Source organism: Camarhynchus parvulus, chromosome 21 (genome assembly GCF_901933205.1).
Source record: "Camarhynchus parvulus chromosome 21, STF_HiC, whole genome shotgun sequence".
NCBI classification, from domain to species: domain Eukaryota; kingdom Metazoa; phylum Chordata; class Aves; order Passeriformes; family Thraupidae; genus Camarhynchus; species Camarhynchus parvulus.
Genome location: NC_044591.1, coordinates 4,413,010 through 4,434,548, shown reverse-complemented (window position 1 = coordinate 4,434,548; position 21,539 = coordinate 4,413,010). Strand labels below are relative to the sequence as shown.

At 53.7% G+C, this 21,539-nt stretch overlaps 1 protein-coding gene across 2 annotated transcripts; it reads right to left on the bottom strand.

The window, feature by feature from the left end:
- Positions 1–1,719: 1,719 nt before the first annotated feature.
- Positions 1,720–21,527, bottom strand: NPHP4 (nephrocystin 4). Of its 2 annotated transcripts, XM_030963750.1 has the most exons (29): positions 21,451–21,527; positions 20,995–21,209; positions 20,035–20,166; positions 18,149–18,321; positions 17,779–17,843; positions 17,347–17,502; positions 16,434–16,570; positions 15,585–15,751; positions 15,376–15,502; positions 13,805–13,978; positions 13,554–13,683; positions 11,291–11,337; positions 10,406–10,596; positions 10,114–10,305; positions 9,355–9,539; positions 8,953–9,113; positions 8,077–8,257; positions 7,136–7,252; positions 6,839–6,945; positions 6,490–6,707; positions 6,209–6,398; positions 5,972–6,055; positions 5,720–5,876; positions 5,328–5,413; positions 4,376–4,461; positions 4,123–4,294; positions 3,386–3,565; positions 2,458–2,601; positions 1,720–2,296 (listed from the first exon to the last, which is right to left on the bottom strand). In XM_030963750.1, exons 2-29 carry the CDS (start codon positions 21,130–21,132, stop codon positions 2,156–2,158), a joined length of 4,038 nt encoding a protein of 1,345 aa, XP_030819610.1. In that variant the 5' UTR covers positions 21,133–21,209; positions 21,451–21,527; the 3' UTR covers positions 1,720–2,155. The 2 variants fall into 2 exon arrangements, with proteins under 2 accessions (XP_030819610.1, XP_030819611.1); XM_030963751.1 differs by lacking the exon at positions 21,451–21,527 and having other exon boundaries at positions 6,866–6,945; positions 20,995–21,396.
- Between the last annotated feature and the right edge of the window lie 12 nt (positions 21,528–21,539).

The following is a 21,539-nucleotide window of genomic DNA, read 5'->3' as shown; positions in this document are numbered from 1 at the left end:
GCCTTGATCTTAAAGAAATCCATTAAGAGCAGCTTTATCTCTGAATTTTGTAACCATTAAATCAGGTTTTATCAAGTCGGTGACGCGCTTTCAGAAGACAAGAGGGAGAAAAAACAGGGAATAAACCTCCCAAACTCCCACGCTGGGGCTGCTGGGCTGGATTTGGGTGACATGGAAATAACCAAGAAAGGGTTTGTCTCAGTGGAAAGCCTCCCAGAGTGATGCTGCCTCACCAGCAGGTTGCAGGAGCCTTTGCTGGATGCTGCCGTGCTGCTTCCATGCGCCTCAATCAGCTTTTGGTTTGGCAGAGGCGCTAAATACTCATTTCAGCTAATAAAGATGCCCGGTAATGTCATATTACAGGGCTGGCGAGCTCCCAGCAAATATTATGGTGAGGCTTTGTTTAATTAGAGGGTTCTCAGGCAGTCGTAATTTCCTCCTCATAATGGGGAAAACAAGCTGGGTTTAAAAGTTTGGGCCGGCGGCAGACCCTGCTGAGGCTTGGGCATCCTGAGAGCCAGTTTCCCAAGGGCCCTCAGCTGCTGCAGGAGCTTCATCCCCAATTCCAATGCTGGTTTGCCTTTTTTTTACCCTATTTTCTCATTGCTAGTTGCAGATTTTTAGTTGCCCCTCCCTGGCCCGGATGCTGGGGCCAGGTCTCCCTTCTGTCCTTCCTTACTCCTCTGCTGCCATTCCAGCAATGCCTTTGCCAAGGCAGTGACACTCCAGTCCCCAAAAGGTCTCATCTGCATCTGCTCCAAGAGGGACAACACCCCTGAGAATTACTCAATCCATGGAAAGAACTTTTCAATCCCTCCCCTCCCTGCACACCTCAGTGATGAGACACAAACCGAGGCTTTTAGGGCAAATTAATTTTGTCATTACTGGAATCCAGTTTCCCTCCTGACATGAATGCAAATGGGAAGAGCACACCGAGCTGCATGCCAGGCACGGGTGCTCGAGTTCATTGTCATTAGCAGGGATGACTTCATTAAGAAGTGGGAACCCAAGAAGTTGCCCCACACTTGAGTTTGAGAGGCAGCAGCAGCAGCAATTCCAAGAGCCGTGGCCATAATGCCAAGCAGCTGGGTCACAAAGCATTTGCATTTCCTACGGGGAAAGTTTTATCAGCTTTTCTTAATGACAGTTCTGTAGATTTTGGGCCACAGGCATGTGCTGCGGGGGAGCAGGCAGCACCACTCAAGCACCAGTTCAGCTCAAGTCCCTGTGCTGGCATCCCCTGAATGCTGGCACATCATTCACCACTCGAGCTGCCTGTGCTGCAGGTACAGCCCCAGCTCATTCATAAGCCTCAAGAAATATCGTTGTGTGAAAATGTAATAAAAATTATTCAGCTAATCTACTTTAATAACCCAACTTCGGGGCCTCTCTGTGCTGCAGACAGTATAATCATTTCTAAAATATGAGCTGTCATTTCCTATCAGTGCGAGGGAGGCAGAGGAACTCGGCACCCGACTTTATCAGGACCACTAATCCACCAGCCTCGGGCCTGTGGAGAGTGAGGCAGCATTCCCAGAGCTGGTGGGCTGCCCTACCCTCCCAGTCTCATTTATGGTCCCTGCCCTGACCCCCAGGATGCTGCTCCAGGGGATGCGGGTGATGCAGGGGACCTCCAGGACTCATCTCCACAGGACAGGGATGCTGAGGATTTCCATCTTCTCAGGAAGAAAATGCTGCCACACTCTGACAGTTGTGCACAGCAATTTTTATGCATCAAGGATGAGTAAAATGTATCAAAAACACCCGTAAAACTGTCTTAGTGTGTACAAAACTCACCGCTGAATATAAAATATTTTAAAAATATTTTGCAGAATCAAATCTGCAAACTTTTTAAGTTAAAAAAAGATTAAAAGTGCCTAAAATATCATCATGCCTAACAAAAATACAGATCTTGCAGTCACAAAGTGCCGTAACAAACACATCCACTCGTCGCAATTTGTGCAGATGGAGCCACGTGGCACCACCAGCACTCATGGCAATGCCCGGGGATCCCACTGACAGAGACACCCCCCAGGCTGGCAAGGTGACAGCCAGGGCATGGGGGTCATGAGCATCCTCAGACAGACACAGCCACCCCCGAGGTGGTGTGGGCTGGCACAGGAACTTGCAGCTTTGCAGTGACAGGCAGGAGGCCTTATTGGTACAGGACCTTCACGCAGAAGGTCTCCTCGTTCTTGTCCTCGTGGTCATTGATGTGGATCAGGATCTCCTCCTCCCCCACAGTCTGGCTCGGGGCGAAGCGCAGGCCAATGGTGTACACCTCCCCTCCAGCCACCTGCAGGACAGAGAGCTGGAGGAGGCAGCAGGATCTGGCCAGGTCCCTTCATGTGTCCACCGTCCCCCAGCCAGGGTGGTCCTCACAGCCAGCACCCAGCCAGCATCACCCGGTCTGGCCAGATGAGGAGACAAGGGGGGAGTGCTGGCAGCAGGACATACCTCGAAGGAGTCCTCCCTGAACTGCAGCAGGTCAGGGCGGTTGGTGCACAGGAAGTAGAGCCGGGGTGAGGTGTAGGGGTTGGTGTAGGTGATGCGTTTGTTGCAGCCTTTCCCACCTCCCGCAGGCAGACAGATCTCAAAGGCCTGTGGGAGCAAGCAGGGGCCCAGATGGCAGGGTGGGCAGCAGTAACAACGGGCACTCCCCAAACCCACCACAGACAATTGCCTCCCACACACTGCCCTCCTCTCCCACACCTCACATCTGCTCTGCCAGCCAATGGAAAGAACCCACCTTTGATCAAAAGAAGCAACAATTAATTACGAGTGCAAAGGACTCGTAGGGCTGGGAGAGCAGTAGAGACTAGCCAGCTTCTTCTCATTCCCAGGAAGAGCTGTGGTACTCAGATAACTACATGAACTTGATGACCCTGAACAGCCCCTTCCAGCCCCAACTACTCTGATTCTCTTAACACCTCATAGCACAAGCAGCATGTGGCAGGACAATGGGACATTGGTGTAAATGCCAATCTGAACCTTTCCCAGTACCAAGAGGTTCAGGAAAACATTTTTAGAAGGAACACATTAGCCAGGAAATCTAATTTTCTGTCTTTGAGGCAAGGCCTCTGCCAGCACAGCACTAATCGAAAGCAGCATGCCGCAGCTCTAATTTCACAACTGGGAATACTTCCGAGCTGCCGCTCCTCAGCGTGGGGCTGCCTCCAAAACAGCCTAAAAGACATTCTACCAGGGGCTTCAGTGAGATTATTCAAGTACCCCAAGGGCTAAATGTGTGTTTATAATGGCAAGTGCCAAAAAAACCACAGATGGAAAGAGAGGAAGAAGCAGGAGACAGCCTCAGGTTATGGGCTGAACTGAGACCACTGATCCGGCGCCATCACTACGTTTCGCATGGCGAGAGCTGCCGTACCTTGGAGATGAGAGGCTGCCTGCAGGACAGGCAGAGCAGCCAGGAGGACACCAGCTGGTGGGACTCCACATCCACCAGGTTAAGGTAGATGAACTTGCTGCCAGCCCGCCGTGGCCTCACACCGATGTACAGGTCCTGAATGCCATTGGCGGGGAGGAGGAAGGCACCGTTCGGATCCACCTGTGGAACAACACCTGGAGGTACAGCCACCCACCACGGCTGATCACAGCCCTGAAAAGTCCAGCTTGGAGCATCAATTAGACCCAATTGCTCTTAAAAATCTGTACCCCTATTCCATCACTATTGAATGCCATACCTCCCAGCCCCAGGAATACTCTGGGACTAATTCATGTCAGGAAGGACAAGAGCCACTCAGGAACACCCAGGGCCTCCCCAGCCCAAGGGTTGCACCACACAGGCTTTGCCTGAGGAGCCTTTGCCTTTCCTTTACAGGACAGCTATGGAGTTTTTCTGCCTTTTATTATTCACATTTCCAATTATGGACGAACGAATTCTAAAGAAATTGAGAGTCTTCAGACAGTCTCATTAACGCAGATAATTTGCCCTCCGGGGTTTCGCGCCAATGATCCTACACATGACAACTCTAATCAAAAGATAATTATCACAAACGCTTTACGGCTCTCAGTTGTTCACAGCTCCATGTGGGTTGCCTTTTGCTTTCTGGAGGGGGTTTCTCTGCGCTGACCCAGGCCAGCCCAGCCCACCACGGGGGTTACCTCCAGCTCCTGGGGGTGGGAGGTGAAGGCCCGCACCCTCCGTGGGGCCGCGGTGCCGCGCAGCAGCAGGGAGAGGCGCGTCAGCTGCCCGGCCGTGCAGGCGACGTCCAGGCGCTGCAGAGAGTGCAGGTAGAACTGCCAGATCTGGATAGGTGCTGCCAGCCAGGCGTCCCTGTGCACAGACAGACGGACAGGGCTCGTCACACACCACGGGAGTCAACGTCCCCCACCCTTCTGGGGTCCTGCTACTTACGTATAAATAGCAACAAAGAATTTTTTGATCTGCGGGCTTGGTCCTCCGGCGACTTTGAGAAAGATGTCCTGTGGCTCACCAGGCCCCTGCATAGACAACAGAGCATTGTCCCAGCAGTTGACCAGCTAATGAGGACCCCAGGGGTGTCTTCCCATTAATGGGGGAGCTACCATCAACTCCCTTATGAAAGCAGATGCTTTCGGTACCTCGTTAAATTACGTTATTAAGTTATTATACAGCTTGGCTGAGCTCTCCCAGTATTTTTAATTACAAAAGAGGATACAAATGACTATCACATTCCAGGTCTGTATCTGTAATCAAATTTTGGCAAATTTTCCACAAGTTTTCTAACAAGCCCTAATCCAATTACCATACTAACGCTTTTCCGCAACAGCAATTAGCAACTATCCCTCGTTGCCATTTGCATGGACATGCCCAAGTTTATTTTTCCCTTCCACCTCTTCCTGCTGTGGAGCCAGCCCAGGAGAGCCTCCTGTTTCAGGAGGGAGTGGGATGGTGCAGGGCTGGGCATGGAGCTGCCCCTCTACTCTAGCACCCTTCAGCAGGGACAGGCTTTGCTGTGCACCCCAAGGACACACAGTCCACCCACCCGCTGCAAATGGCTGTGGATACCCCAAGCAGCAGAAAACCCAACAAAAGGCTGCTTTTCCCCAGCATCTGAATCATCTGGTACTTGCTCAAAAGAACAAGCAAGTACAGGCTGCTGCATGATGCGATAAGGGGCAATGCTCAGCCTCCCCCGCCAAAACAACACAGCTCCTTTTAATTGGGAATAAAAAGCAATTCCAGCTTCGTTGCTGCCACAGTGTCACTGCCACGTGCTGGTACACAGGGATGCTCTGTGGCTGCACCCACATCAGCAGCTCTCTGCCAACCCAAACAATCTGCAGGAGGAGGACACGAGGAACAGCGATGCCCAAGTGTAGCATACCAAGGATTTGGTTTCACAAATGATGTCGGGGTCGCTGCAGCGAACGAACATCTCAGGCTGCCCTCCCGGCACCCCCACTGGTGTGCCTGTGGACAAGAGACCAAGGAAATCACCTTCAGCCTTTCCTCTTCCTGTGCCCCACACAGCTGCACACAGAATCCCTCAAGCTTGACTACCAACAAACCACATGGGTGTGCAGATGTAGGGAATTCAGGTTGAAGTTAACAGAGAAAGATGAATGGAGAGCAAGTGAGGAGCCCAGGGCTCTGAAGGCATGAGGAACCAGCAATGTGCTCTCTGGATGCTGCTGTGCCTCCAGAAAGGCTCCATGAACCATGCATGATGGCTAACAAGGAAGAGCCCAAGCCCTGCCAGGCATGCCACAGACTCACCAGGGAGGGTGTGCCAGGGAGGCAGCCGAATGGTTTTCTTCAGGAAGGTGAGCTCTGGGTGGTAGAAGCGAAAGGTCTGGTCCACCACATGGGGCTGGGGCTCCACCTTCACCCGCAGGAGTGCAATGGGCTTCCCCCTGCTCACCTGGAAAGAGACCTGTCCCGGGGACCAGCAGGAGAGGGCTGGGGTTTTCCAGTGATTCTGCTCCTCCCATGCAGCCCCTCAAGCAGTGTTTCACATGGCTCCCTAACCTGGATGAGCTTTGTCTGCTTGGCCCCATTCTTCCCAAAGGAGTGAGCTTTGTCATTGGCACCAGTGCCCAGCCCAGCCGGCCCCTGCAGGGTGAAACAGTGAATTCCTTCAGGGTGCAGCATCTCTGCAGCTGCTGCTGTTCCCCATGGCTGTTCCAGCCTGCTCTGCAATGGTAACCACAGCCAAAGAGAACATTCTGTACTGGGAACAGCTCAAAACAGCTCAGAACAGCCTACCTGTGCTGCAACCACAGCAGGGTCTGCAGAGAAGGTCTGGTATTTGAAGGGGATGTGGACAGTCTCACTGGGGCGCAGGTAGACCTGAGGCTTGAGGTCCTCACGGAGGTGGAACATATCCTCTTCCACCGGTGTAACACTCTTGGTCAGCTCCTTGAAGTGGCGCCACTCCCTCGGGTCCAGGATGACACTGGGGCAGCGAGCAGCAGAGGTGCTGGTGAGGACTGGCAGGGAGCTGGCACCACCCTGGCATCTCCCCATGCACACAGGGGAGCCCCCACCTGAGCTCAGGGTGGTCGACCTCGATGGTCACAGTGTGCTGGACGCTGTAGGGGTTCTTCAGGGCGAACTCAAAGAACTCAGCTGTCCCCAGCACAGCGTGGACAGTGCGGGTGGCTGTGATGGCCTGGCTGAGCATCTGGTAGATGCTCTCTCCCTTGATGTGATCCCGGTAGGAGTTGATGACCTGCAGGTCCCAGGCACGCTGCTCTGGCCAGCCCTGCCCAGAGGGAAGGAACCATAAGCCTGGAGACACCACAGGGGTGTGACCACATGCCCTGCTGCCACCAGCACCCTCGTGCAGCCACACCAGTGCCACGTGGTGCAGCCAGTGGGTGGACATGGCCTCACTGAGGGTGACCAGGGGGCCAGGCTCACTTCTGGCCGGCGACTGCGCAGCGCAGCCTCCAGCTCATTGTCCACATCCACCAGCCTCCGTGCCCACGCCGTCCTCCTGCCTGTGGGGAGAGACCACCGTGGCACCAAGGAAGGACCCCCCAGGTACTGCAGCCCCCAAGAGCTCTGCAATACTGCAGGGCTGGAAAGGGGAGCACCAGAGGGGCAGCTGACCCACAGCTGGCACTGCAGCAGCAGAGACCCTGCCCACCTCAACCCACAGCGGGACAGGCCAGGCCCCAGAGAACTCACCACCAGGAGTGTTCAGGGAGTACCCCCCGCCACCTGGGGTGGTGACAGTGCTGTCTGGTGCAGTGACAATGCAGGAATGGGATGGCAGCTGCCCTGGGATCTCCTCACATGGGTGACCTGCACAAGCAGAGACAGGAGTGAGTGGAAACCATCCATTTTCATTTTTATAAAATCTACTGCCAATTTTTACCTCCCTGCAGCTCTGTTCAGCCAATTTATACCAGCAGGAGAGACTATCTGGAAACCAATGATGCCCTAAGAGCCCCACATGCTCCCCAGAGCCTGTTCTGTCACACAGTCACCTGCCCAGGAGCAGCACTGAGAGCACACACCATACTGAGCCCCTCACCAGCTCTTGCTTTCATTTCTGAGTTCTGCCTCCCCCTGCATGGCCACGTGCTGCTGCATCTCCCCACTCCCACAAAGGCTGTGCCAAGCAGAGCCACACAAGGCTCTAAACCCACCAGGTATTTGCCCAGCCTACACATCCCATCCCCATCCTTCGGGAAAGGGTACCAAGCTTTGCCATCCTGTTTCTAACAGTATTTTCTTTTTTTTTTTTATTAAAGAGAATGGGAAAAACACCAATCAAAGGGTGGCTGCTGTCCTGGCACAGCAGCTCTTTGTCAGGGTGCGAGTTAAACCACTCCCTGGGTTGTGGATCTCAGATTCTCCTTCCCAGGAGCTTATCGGCCCTTTGCAGGCAAAGTATGGAAATGACGATTTAAGATATCTTATATGGAGCTAATCTCTCCTCTGAAGATAAGATTTTAAAACCTGGAGTCACTGCACATTTATAGGACAGAATTAAATACATAAAATAAAAGCAACCAGCAGGTTCTGGGAAGGATGATGCCCCTGGGTCTCACTCAGGTACAGCCCCGCACGTGCTGCGTGCCCCACCCCAGCCTTGGAGGGCCACAGGAGCAGGGGGTTCTCACCAATATTGGCCAGGCAGAGGTGGAGGTGGCCCCTCACAGCCACACGGACCCCGAGGGGCCGCAGGGCGCCGTGCCTCAGAGCCTCCCGGCCCATCACCGTCCCGTCCGGCTCGTACTCAGTCGTGGCCACCTCCAGCTCGTGGTAGGTCCTGACAGCCAGCTGGCCCTGGCGCAGCAGGGGCTGGGCACAAGGCAAGGACAGACAAAGTGCAACGAGTCACTGGGGAGTCTGGTCCAGAGAGGTCAAAGGGGTCTGGGTGTCGCCCTGTTCTTCTAAAGTTCTTCTAAGCCTTCTGATGTTTACGTTTTTGTAATGGAGTTTCTCACGCAAATAATGATTGTTTTGCATTCCTTTCTGGAGGAGGAGAGAACTGATGGACTGTTGGTTTGACCAGTGTGGTTGGAGAGGTGGGCAGTTTCATCCTCCAATCCATGGTCACTTTTGGAATTCTATAAATATCGAGGTTCAGAAATGAACGTGCCTTTTTTGCCTTGGATATCTCAGTGTGTGAGTGTCATTCATTTTGTGCTGTATTGCAACACCTGGATATGAATGGCACTGGATGTCCTGGCTCTGCAGGGCTTAGTGCTAGAATACTGCCAGAGTTACAGGGAAGGGCAAAGAAAGTTAATGCTTTGTCATCACTTTGGAAGAAAAGATAACAAATCCTGTGATTAGGGGCTTGTCAAGCTGACACCTGATTCGGTTACACAGAGGGGCTGACAGCATCTCCATTACTGAAGACACAAGGACAATGCAACAGCACCTCAACACAGGACCAAAGGGAGAGCTGGGCTCTTCCCTAGCACTCCATACAGGCAGGGGACCCTTCAGCATTACCAGTCACAGGAAAAGACCTTCAATCTAACCAATACCTCCAATTTTATGGCAGCAGACCCAAAATGGAGCAGGGAGTCTCCATCCCAGATGTCAATCTGGAGGCTGTGCTCAGCCAGGTACCGCAGGAACCAGCGCTGTTCCCCGGGCCTCAGGAAAGCTGGATCCACCATGTACTTCAGCTGCAAGCCTGGTGGTCCTGCAAGGCACCACACCATCACAGACATGGCACTTGGCTTGGTGGGAAGCCTCAATGTGCACCTCACACACCTGATACTATGTACTCCTTCAAACACTGGATGTTTAGAATTATTTTTCATGATGTGCAAACCAGCAGAGGTTTGCTGTTAACACCACCCCATCCTTTGGGTCAGAGGCAAGCCCTCATCCACCCAACAGAAGAGAAGCAGCCACACACGGATGCTCAAACCACAGCTTACTGGTTAGGGTCCCATCCTCGTTGACACGGACAAGGAGCTGAGCTGGCACAGCCAGCCCAGTGGCCAGCCCCCCCTCCATGCTGACCAGCTGCAGCCGGGGCGTGGTGACCGGTGGGAAACGGTAGAACTGGAAGGTGAGGAAGACAGTCCTTGGCCAGAGCCCCTCCACACCACCCTGGGCATCTCTTGAAGAGAGAAAGGGGTTTGGGTTACTTGTGGCACAGCACTGCCACTCTGTCATGAGCTACTCGTGAATTTGGCACATGCCAGGAGGCAGAAGAACAAGAGAAGATTGGCAGCACCACAAGTATTTGGACTTTTCTGAAGACAGCGGCCATACGGTTTGCCTTAACTTCCTAAAAAGCTTCGTAATTCCAGCTGTCTCCTGCCATATGCTGTGATGGAGGCGCCCAGCAAAGACAACGTGCTACCTTCCCACAGCACACTGCCAGCCATGGAAAAAACAGAAGTGGGGCCTTATCCAGCCAAAGCCACCCCTTGGGTGCCAATTTTCCCAACTCCATTTGCATTTCTGGAGAAGCCCTGCATTAATGAGCTCTGACATCACATTGTGGCTCATGGATCCAATTTTAAAAAACTGGATCATGACTTAAAAGTGCCCAGGGAGGAAAAAAGCAGGTGCTAAAAGAAGAGACATCTCCTCCCCAAGCAGGGAAGAGGGTTAGAGGAATTTGGAAAGGACTCTGTCCAGGAGGCCTTTGGGATCTACCCACACAAGACCACGAGCTGCCATCCCACCTTCCAAAAGCCAGGAACTGCAGGACAATTTCATTGCCTTGCAGAGGGTCAGCTTCCTCCAGCCGCAGGTTGAAACTGCCCAGCTCCACTGGCTCTGAGATCTCCACTGGCTCCTGGTTGCAGTCCAGGATGTCTGGAAAGCCGGCAGCGTGCAGGCGTGCCAGCCCGGCACGAGACAGGGACACGTGGGAACTGGATGGAGAAATAGGGGTGAGCTCCACAAATGGGGCCATGGGGACTCTGGCAGGCCAGGTGATGGGGTCACAGGAGTCTGGGGAGGGCTGAGCATCACCTGCATGCCTGCAGCCCCACAGCAGCCATGGGCAGCTGCAGAGGGGTGAAGGGCAGCGCCTGCAGCTGGTCACTGGCACAGGGTTCTGTGTCTGGTGAGCCCAGGTCGGCCTCCAGGTGGGTGATGGCCCCATCCTGCTGCAGGGTCTGGCCTGTGCTCCGTGGTGAGGCCACGAGCTGGGACACCGACAGCTGGTGAGAGAGCAGCAAGCATGAGCAGCCACAGCCCCAAGGTAGCCCCCTGAGGCAGCCCTTGAGGCAAGCTGAGCCAGCAGCCCCTCTGTGCTAAAGGAGCTCAGCCACCACGTGCCCCAGTGTTGTCATTCCACCAAGAAGTGTTACAACTTGGCCACACAAGGGTTTGCACCTCCACTGTCATTTCCCTGCTGCTCCCTCCCTGGCAAGAGGAGGGATGAGCACATGCAGCAGGAAGATAAAACTGCTTAATGCAGCCTTATGAGGCATTTCATTTCATCAAAAATATTTGCATGCATTGACTCCTGCATCAAGATATAAAACAGCATAAAGAGGATGCTCAGTATTCACAGCTCTCCTTAAATCCTGGGAGCTCTGCAAGAACAAGCAGTGTGTCTCTGTCAGCACATACCAGGGACAGCAGCACCCAGCAAATCTGGGCTGTCAAAAACCAGAGCTGCCCTCACTCCTGCAGTATGAAAAGAGCACAGGGAATCTCTCCTAGCACATCACAGGCAGGAGCTGCTTTGCTGCCTGGAGGAGGTGGAGTTGAGGACACTTGGTGCCTCTTGGCTGCAGCAGACAGGAAAACAAGCAGGGGATGGGTCCAGAAGCACATCCTACATGTGGGCCATCCTCTGGGGAATGCTGCTGCCCACCACCCACACCCACTGGTGCATGTGGCACTTACCCCTGGTCCCCGTGGGGAGACTGGCGCTCGCTGTGAGGCTGGCACTCCTGTGGAGAGGGACAGGAGAGATGCTGTAGAGGAGCCAAAACCCCCATGCCCCATAACTGCAGCCGCACCCACGGCCACCAAACCGCCCTGTCCTCCCACCAGCCCTTTCCAATTTTAGGTGCGAAGGCTGCACAGTGCAGCAGTTCACCATCACCCAAACACTTCTTTTGACTTATTTCCCAATAAGACTGCTGCTTGGAGGTTAACACAGCACATCTCCAGATCCATCCGTTATTTTGCCGTGAATCAGGCTAACTGTGCCACAAACAACAGCACCCCCATCCCCTGACAGCGCCGCGGTGCCTCACGGCCACGCGGTGCTGCCTAAGTGGGATGCTTAATGAGACGTGAAAGTTTTAGGATACTTAAGGTTTTCATCGTTTCTCTGTTATTTTTTGTCATTCCCTTCAAGTGCTGGAGCATTTGTGCCCCGAAACGGTGGCAGCTTTATCGTGTTTATATTCGGCTGCTCTCTGGAGCCAGCACAGCTGAGCTCGCTGAGCCGTGGAGCCGCGGGTCCTTCGCAGCAGAGCAGGGGCACAGATGTTCCATCTCTGCATCCACGTGATGCTTAGACCTTAATTTGCTTTCCCCCATCACATATATCCCAGCTATTCCATGCTGGCTGCTGTGTAAAGGAAACCACCCTGTTTCCCTCATGCCTAAAATATTGTTTCACTCCAGTCAGGATGGCTTTGGCTGGCGTTGAGAAGAGGATGGACAGATACAGCAGCAACACCAGCATCTGAGCTGACAGATGAAGCTCTTGGCCTCCCCTGGGCCAGGCAGCAGCACGTTTCTCAACAGAGCTCTACAAAAAATTAACCCAGTAGTCCCTTCAGCACCTTGGAACACAGGCTAGGGAGGTAAAGCTCTGGGACCACTGCTGCTCTTGCAAGCCCTCCCTGGTGCCATAAGACCCCTGGAGCTGGGAAATGCCAGGGAGTTTGTCCCTGAAAATCACCTTGATGGGGATCTTCCCTCACCAGGGACACAGCCCACAGCCCAGCACACTCCCCCAAGCTGGGGCACTCCAGACCCCCACCAGGCTGGAAGCTCAGTGTCAGCACTTGCTGCCCTCTCCCCTCACCACACCACAACTCCATCAGCATCCCAGCCACCTACAGCTGAAAGGCACCAGGAAAAACTTTTCAAGCAGCACCAGGAAGGTACCAGTCATGATGCAGCTTGTGCTGCAGGGAGATGAACCCCACATACCCCAAGATCACGAGACCCCTTCATCTGCCACTAAAGCTTTCCTCACCAAAGCCCCTCCCAGCAGCAATCCTGGCTCCTCACCAGCAGAAACACAGGATTTGTCACAGCAAAGCCAAGGTGCCACTGCCATCTTGTGGTTCCACAGCACTGGAACCAGCATGGAACAGCAACCCACCGTAATGGGCATTGCCTGGCCCGTGGGCTGACACTAAATGGCTCATCAGAGAGCTGGGGAGATATGACACACACTGAAACACTGCCTGCTGTCTGAAGCATCACCCCGAGACACAGCTGGGACCCCAGCAGAAGCAGCACTGCAAAGAAAGGGCAGTTTGCTTCTCACCAATCACAAAAGGGGGATGAGAGAGAAACAAGTCAAAGGATTTTTAGGAGCACAGTGCATGGACACAACCTCAAGCCCAAACTCAAGCCCACAGCAGTTTTCCTTCCATCTCCAATGGAGCAGAGGGGTGGTGGAACCCCAAACACACAGCCCCCCAAACTATAGACAGATGCACTTGTGCACGTGCACAGATGCTGCCTTCTCTTCCCCAGGCACCAACACATCCTGCACACATCAACCCAGCCCAGGCTGCTATCACACTCCCTCAGTGGTGGCACAACCAGACTGCTTTTCCCCAGCCTATGACTGACATTTCTCTTGTCCCCATGTCTGGAGAGACTCTGAGTCCAGAGAGAGGAGCAGCAGTACCTGCAGTGAGCTGGTGTGGCCACTGCACCCAGTGACCCAGAATGGGAGCAGGCTGGGGCAGTGCTGGCAATTCCTGGGGATTTTGCACATGGCTCAGCAATACTATCACATGAGAGTTTTGCAAGTTAAAAAGTAAGAGCTGAATTCAACTTGACAAAAATCTTGCTTCACTCCAGTAATTCATAACTAGCTTGCTGAAACTCACTGAAGTCTTGTTTTCTCTCCCGAGCAGACACCAGTGCCACACTCTATATTTTAAATGTCAGCGATCTGGAAAACACTCACTCAGCGATGGCGTAGGAGGCTTCTTCGACTCGTCCCTGTCTTTACATAGGATCTCCGCAGCAGTTACAAGATGTTCTTCCGAATCAGTGGAAACATGGAATTGGACAGTCCCAGACTCCACGTGCTTCCCCTGAAGTTGGCAACAAAAATGCTTTCAGACAGTGTGGTACACGCAGCCTTCCTCGTGCCTCCGACAGCGGCTCCCTCGCCCTGACACCAAGCAAAGCTGCCAGGGGCCAGCACAGCCTTACCTGCCGGGAGCTCGGGGGGATCCTGTAGACCAAGGCTTGGCAGGGGCCACGGCGGGCGCCACCACGCAGGGGGAGGATCACATCTGTGTCACCAGTGCCTGGGACGGGGCTCCAGACAGCCCAGCGCACCGAGCGCATGTCGGCCGCCTCACTGCGGGCACTGCCGGACAGGGCCTGGGGGTGGGGGAGCACAGTGAGCACCAGGCAGCCCCAGCTCACTGCCAGGACCCAGGAATGGGTGCTGCCAGACAGACACTGGCTCTCATCCCCCATGGCACGCCCTCACACCTGGCTCTGGCACCACAGAAGCCAGTGCTCTTCATCCCGTTCTGGAGACATTTCATTTTCCAAGACCTTATGCCTCTGTAACCCCTCCCTCAAGCAGCTGCACTAAGGTATATATGTTGGACCCCCATCCCTGGCAGAGGGGAAAGGTTTCCACTTACCCAGCACATCCACAGCCTCCCTTCAACCGAAGGAGGCGAACAGAAAGAAGAGAGGGCTCTGCCAGCACCCACCCTCCCCCTCACAGCTAATTATGGCACTGAGGACAAGAACAAGGTGATCAGCTTTGCAAGCAGCTTTGGGATTAACCACTGTGCCCCAGGGCTGCACCACAGGGACTGGCTCTACTGCTGCCCCAGACAGCAGAGCCAAACAGATCAGCCTCTGGAACCCCAAATCTCCGTGGGACCTTGGACTTCAGCTTTCCAACAGAGCCGGACCCAACAACTTCCAACACCACAGCTCAGTGTCTTCCTTCTCAGTACAAATCCCTCTGGTCTGGCACAGGCATCCTGCTTTACAAATACCCATTTCCCCTACTTTGGCTCTGGACAGCTTAACAAGAGGCATTTGCCACATTTTCAATGAACATCTTAGCAGGATGATTAAAGCCTCTAACAAACGCCGGGCAATCGATTCAGCCAGCCAGGAGCTGATGGCTCCAACAACACAAGGTCTCTGGAGGGGATACACAGTACTCATTGAGCTGGGTTTAACCTGCAGAAAGGTTAAACTAAGATATGAGTAAATGATCAGTAAGTAGGTGAGAGTATATTGACTGCAGAGACCACCCTCAGAGATTTCTCCTGCCTTTACAGCTTGAGAACATCAGGCTGAAGCACCCAGAAAAACTTCATCATTCAGGGCAAAAACCAAAATAAAAAGGAGTGGGATGAGTTAACCTCTTTTCAGCATAAATGCCAAATTCTAAAGAAAAGCCTTTTTGATATTACAAAAAAAGCTGAAATTTTCTAAATTAGCTTGCCAGAACACTATGAGAACACTATGTTGCAGGGTACATTCCTCCATCTACATATAAACAGTGGAGAAATGCAACCACATGTTACTAAAATAATTCACCAAGCCATGCAGGTTGTTGTGTGCAGTGCTATGGAAGGTACCCACACACTTTGCAGGGTCCTGCATTACAGAGCACAGCCATGAAACAAGGACTTGGAGGAGCAGGATGGTGAAATGGGCAGAAGAAGGAATTCCTCAGCAGGGCTCACTCCTCCAGAATGGATCCCTGCTCTTTCACAGGCACAGAGACACACGCTCAGCCCTACCTTGCCACCAGCTCTCCCCGTGCTGCAGAAGACATATTCCAGCTGGAAGCAAACCCTGAATGCCGGGTGAGGGACCATTTCACTCAGCTGGATGCGGCTCCTCAGCACCAGGGCTTGACCTGCATCCCTGTGCGGGATGGAGAAGTGGCTGTGAGAGGCACACAAGGCAGGAGGGAAGCAGCAGCAGCAGCAGAGGAGCTCCCCCTTACCTGGCTCTAGAGCTGGGCACCCCCTGGCAGCGACCTGGTGACAATTCTGCCCCTGGCACCAGCACAGCGACCTGCGGTGCCTGGACGAAGCGCAGCCCGTTGTGGACGCCGACGTGCAGCCGCCGCTCCCGAACCACCACCTCCTCCCCATCCGGGGCAGTGTTAGCCTGTGACAGGAATGTTTTACACCTTGGGCAGCAGTCTTTGTGCTGATCACAACCAGAACACAGGAAACCCTTCAGAAAACAGGGTCTATTCCCCCAGCAGATGATAGATATTAAAATCTTTTGTCTTTACAGCAGAGTTGGTGCAAATCTGGCAAGAAAGGACTTGGCCAGGGGCTGTCACTCCAAAGGGGTGGACTCAACACACACTGCAGCTCATCTCTGCATTTCCCACAGCAAAGCAAACCCAAATTCTGCTTATGAGTGTCTGGATGTTCAAAACAAAGCCCACACAGAGCACACACGTACTAATCCAATAGCAAAACAAGCTAAAGGCTTCCACAGCAAAAGAAAAAATTGGAGACTCCAAGAGAAACAAATGCATGAATATCACTTACCTGATACTTTTCACCCCACCCATAATTCCAGACACTAGAATTACTGCTCTACACTGTGCCTTCCCCTGCCCCAACCACATTGGCAGTACCTAGAATGATGGAATCACAGGGATTGGGAGGGACTTTAAGCATTATCTTGTTCCACCCCCTACCACAGAACATCTACTAGAGCAGGTTGCTCCAAGCCCCGTCCAACCTGGTCTTGGACACTTCCAGGGATGGGGCAGCCACAGTTTCTCTGGGCAACTTGTACCAGGGTTTCACCACCCTCAGAGCACTCTACTTACCTGAAGTAAGCGATCACTGTTCAGTAAATCCAGCAGTTCCTCCTCAAACTCCTCCAGGGAAGGGTACAACTGGATGAAAAGCCGCTCCAGATAGCAGGTGACCGTTTTCATCAGCCGGGGCTTCTGCAAGCAGTCACCTGAAAGACAAGGTGGTGGCCACAGGTTTCCCAAGCAAACAGAAAGCCACCACTGCTCTGCTGGGGTGCCCTGCAGTGCCAGACCTGGCTCTGCCCACTCAGCTTCTGAGTACTGGCCTGAACACCCACAGGGACTCAGCTGCTTTCAAGACCTTGCTCAGCTTCAGTACCAACAGTTAACACCCCAAAGCCATCAGCAGAAGGTTTTCCACGCAGGAAGCTGAAGAATAATTCAGCTGCAGAACTCGGAGGAATTTTTTACCCTCTGAATCTTCAGCTCACGTATTTTAATTGCAGAAGCTCAAAGGGCAACGTGCCATAAGGAGAGATTAACAAAAGCCGGGTGGGCAAGAGCTCATGCCCCCAAACCTGCCAGGCCCCAGCGATGCTGAATCCACCTCCAAGGAGTTTAAACAAGCTGCAAAAGCTCTTTTTAAGATTCTGTTGAACGACTGTAATTAAACCAACCATCACTTATCCCTAGCAGCTTCCCAGGAGCAAAGCAATTAATGGACAGGGAACTGACTGAGCCATTTTGACAGATTCCAGACTGAGCTCTGAGCGTGAAGGCTGTGGCCCCCCGCAGGGGTGATGCTTTTGACAAGGGGTGACACTGCAGAGAAACTACTGTGCTGCCACAAATGCCCTCCCAGTGCCCTCCTGCCCTGCCCACAGCCTCACAGGGACCCACTGCCTTAAAGCAGGAACAGCACTAGCAGAAGAAAGGGAGAAAGGGAAAAGGGAAAAGGGAAAAGGGAAAGGGAAAGGACTCTTACCTGTGTCTCCACGTGCCGACAGTAAGCCAGGAACAGTCTGCAGCCCAGATATCAGCAGGTTTTCAGGCAGGAGGTGAAATATTGCCTCCAGGGGCTGGTGGAACTTCAGGCCATACTGCAGGTGGCTCTTCTCCATCACTGTCATGTATTTGTTCTCTGAAGAAAAGAAAGCATCCCAAAATGACCAAAACTGGGGAGACAGCCTCACAGCCCCAGTGTTGAATGAATCATTAACTGTGAGTACACGTGCTAGGAGCAAAGGAAAACCTGTGTTTGCCCAGCCAGGTCATTCCCAGCTGGCAGTAAGGCACATCCACTGAGCAGTACCAGGGCACAGACCATGCCTCACATCAAGCAGATACATAGAACACACATTTGGGTAAGAGAAGCCACCAAGAAGGGCCTGAGATGCCACGTCTGGATGCTGCTTACTTTCCACAGGGTCCTGGAAGCGTGGGTGCAGTAGGGCACGTGGTGTCCCATGGTACAGCTTCAGCCTGAAAGCAAGGAGCACATGTGCAGCAGTCAGTAAATCCACCCTGAACCACATCTCCTTCCTTCCATTACATCTCCATCTTCCACAAAGCCCCTGCTCAGCAGCAGAACCCATCCAACCCACTCTAGGGAAGGGACAGGCATTCCTTCCAAACCCACTGCTTCGCCACAGTGAAGAATTCCAGGTTTCTAAATGCTGGCTCTGTTCCTGCAGCCCCAGGACCACCCTTCCCCCTCCACCAAAGCAGCCATGCAGGTTACCACCTCAATTCTGTGTGACCTGTCACACAGCAGCAGGGGAACCTACGCTCTGTCCTCAGTGGCCGGGTCTGTCACCTCTGATCCTCCGTGGAAGAGGGGGATGATCCCAAAGCCACAGGAAAGGTGCTGAGAGCCTCCATCCCCTTTCCCAGCTCTCATTACCACTTCCACGACAGCAGCAATGCCAGGGTGGTTCAAGGAGGTGTGGAAATAAACGACCTGGGATGGGAAAGGAGAGAGATGGGCTGTTTCAGAGCTGGCAGCGGCAGATGCAGGCAGAGCAATGCCTGTTGTGCTGGGACACTCAGTGGCACAACCAGAACATCCATTAGAGCTTCCAGACAGAAGCTAATGGCAAATCACTTCTGACTGCTATGAAATCTCAGCCCTTAAGTCTCAAGCATCATCTTTCTTTTTTTTAACTTTTTTTTGTTGCCAACACCTGTTTTCCAGAGCAACTCGCAGGCTGCAGACCCCAAATGAACGAGGCTTCCATGCATCCCAAACCTACAGCATTAAAGCAGGAAAAAGGAGTTGGAAACCTTCCTGAAACAGAGAGGGACATGGGAGTAGACTGGACCTGAGGACAGGAGGGGACAGGACACAGGTCACCTCCCCAGGAGAGAATTTAACGCTAGGTTCATCTTTCTATTAAAAACTCATTACCTCAGTGTTTCAGGGAAAATGTTTACTGCAATATGGGCTGTCAGGAAGGAATAACAGAGAGAGACATTCCCACATCAACCCTGGGACATAAATCGTTATTCCATTAGCCTTTACTGTGAGGTGCTGGATTAATGGCCTGACTGCTGTGCCTGCAGAGCAAGGCTCACCCTGCAAAGGCACAGGGAGCCCTGACAGGGAATGCCCTGTGCCACTGAGCTCGAGGGGCCCTCCTGATTGCACACAGCAGTTTCTGTCACTGCATTCCTCTCCCCTAGACCCTGAGGACGAAACCCACCACACAAGCAGACTCTGATCCTGTCCTCACACCTTCCTGCTCTGGTGAGCATGCACACAGCACACACACAGGCAGAGGAGCAGTGACTTTCCTCCTTACCTCACCTGTCACAAATCAATTCCAGCTCCACCTGAACTGCTCCTAACAACGAGCTGCTGACTTTCCCACAGTTGGAAGATCCCATCCCACATGCAGATCACCCCTCCTCTGTCAGACCCTGCAGGCAACACAATTCAGCCACCACAGAGGCTGCAACACAGTCCCCCCAACACCCCAAAATTCCTGCCAGCTGCTCCCAACCACATGGCAAACCCGCAGGAAGCCTGCAGACGCTGGGAATGTATTTGGAAAGGCAGCTCCTCCCAGCATTCAGCTCTCTCTGCAGCACTCTCTGCCCTAGTTTTAATCCATCCCTCTTCAAAACAGGCCGGGGTGGGACGGTACCAAAACACTTGGGAGAGAAATGCACACATCAAAGCCCCTCAATGTCACTGCTGATGTAAAGGAAGGAAGAGGACAGGGCCCAGCTGTGCTTGACTTCACCTGCAGCACTGAGGAAGTGGAAACAGGAGCTATGAATTGGAAAACATGGATCACGCTACAGTGCAGTGGGATCTGCCCAGTAAGGGGCACCCTGCTTTGCTGGTACCAGCAGCAGATGGAAGCTTTGGGAGAGTTTAGTTCCCAGATCAGGAGAGAGAAGCTCTGTGCAGGAGGGTGGGCAGCTGCTCCTTCCCTTCCTTCCCATTTGTGGGGAAACACTGCTCTCTGCTGCCAGCTCCGAACACGGCAGGTGGCACACGGTGGCACACGGTGGCACATCACTGCTCCCACGGCGGCACTAGGCTCAGAGGAATCCCAGCACCCCAGTTTCTCAATAAACCACACCTAAAGCTTAATAAATAGGCGGTGTCTGGGATACACCCTGGGCAAAAGGGATGGAAAAGGGTTTGGTTCTGTGTTTTCCCCACCTCGTTGAAGATGGCCCTGGCTGAGCGTGGCGGGGCAGGGCTGGCAGCTCTCCAGCTGCTCCTCCACGTCCTCCCAAAGAAGTGGTGGTAGGTGGCATCGAAAAGGGAGAGGCGCAGCTGGTACTCGGCTCCCTGCAAGGCACAAAGCACCAGCTTTGGGGGCAGGCCAGCTCTGTGTCCCCAAAGCTCAGAACACACTTTGGTAAGAGATATAATTCCCGTTTTCTATAATTCCCGTTTCCTAAGGGATGCCCAAATCAGGCACATGGCCACAGACAGCTTCATGCATTGCTGGAGAACCTGCCTCCAAGCCAGAGGTGGACAGAGCAAAGGAAAAGTGGGGAAATTGAGCGTTAAGCATAGAATAAAGAGGCAATTGATGTTAAAGTGCTATCCAGAAAATTTAATGTAAATGTGCTTACCTAGGCTAACAAAAAACTAAATGAAAAATTAATTAAATGCTAACTCAGATTTACAGGTATTGAAACAACTTAGTGCTTCCCCGAGACCTCCAGTTAGTTCCCCCAAAACCACCTTGCTTTAAAAGCCATCATGGGGAATTCAGGCCCACACATACGAATAGGAATGCTGAAAGGGGCTTAGAAAAAAAACGGAGAGTGACTTGTACATACACAGAAAGTGACAGAATAAGGAGGAGGGGGGGTAAACTAAAAGAGGAGCAATTTAGGTTCGATCTTATGGGGAAAATTCTTCTTTGTTATGGTGGTGAGGCACTGGCACAGGTTATCCAGAGAAGCTGCAGCCGCTCCATCCCTGGAAGTGTTCAAAGCCAGTAGGTTGGAAAGGGCAAAGCTGGCCTAGTGGAAGGCAGGAGGGCGAAAGGAGATGATCTGTAAGATCCTTTCCAACCCAAACTATTCCATGAAAGTGAGACTCAGCAGAAACAACGGGTGCAGCAAGACATTGCCGGGGTCCCCTCGCGGGGCCGATCGCCCCTACCTGGCAGAGGGCAGCGCCGTGCAGGTGCTTGAGGACGCAGCGGAAGGCGGCGGAGCGGGGCGGGGGCCGGGCCCGGCCCCGCTGCGGGTGCGGCGGCAGCGGCAGGTGCTGCCGGAACACCCGCTCCCACTCGCCCATCGCCTCCCGGGGGTCGCCGCTGCCTCCCGGCGCCAGCTAGGGCGGGCGCGGGGCTGGAGCACCGGGGGACGCGCACCCTGCGGGAACACAGCCACACGGACCCCGCACCGTCAGCGCACACGGACCGACCCGCGCAACGACCACACGTGGGTGGGGACAGCCGCTGCCCACGCCCGCCCCGCATGGGGATGCACACGGGTACAGCCAGGGCAGGGCCGGCCCGTGGCCGCCCACGCACCCCCGGGATCCCGGTGTGAGGGAGCGGGACTGGAACCAGCTCCGTCCCTCAGCGCCCGCGCCACCCCCCCGCTCACTCACCGCGCCCCGACGCCATCTTCTTGGGCCCAACCAACCCCGCCCCGGTCTGAGGGGAGGGATGGATACGCTGCCGCGGCTCGCCGCCCCGC

Excerpts from the sequence above, each read along its gene's own strand:
- NPHP4 (XM_030963750.1), bottom strand. The coding sequence starts at position 21,132 with ATGGGCGAGTGGGAGCGGGTGTTCCGGCAGCACCTGCCGCTGCCGCCG. Across the intron at positions 4,295-4,375 it reads TTCTTTGTTGCTATTTATAC|GGACGCCTGGCTGGCAGCAC; the intron begins GTAAGTAGCAGG and ends GTCTGTGCACAG. Across the intron at positions 2,297-2,457 it reads TCAGGGAGGACTCCTTCGAG|GTGGCTGGAGGGGAGGTGTA; the intron begins GTATGTCCTGCT and ends TCTGTCCTGCAG.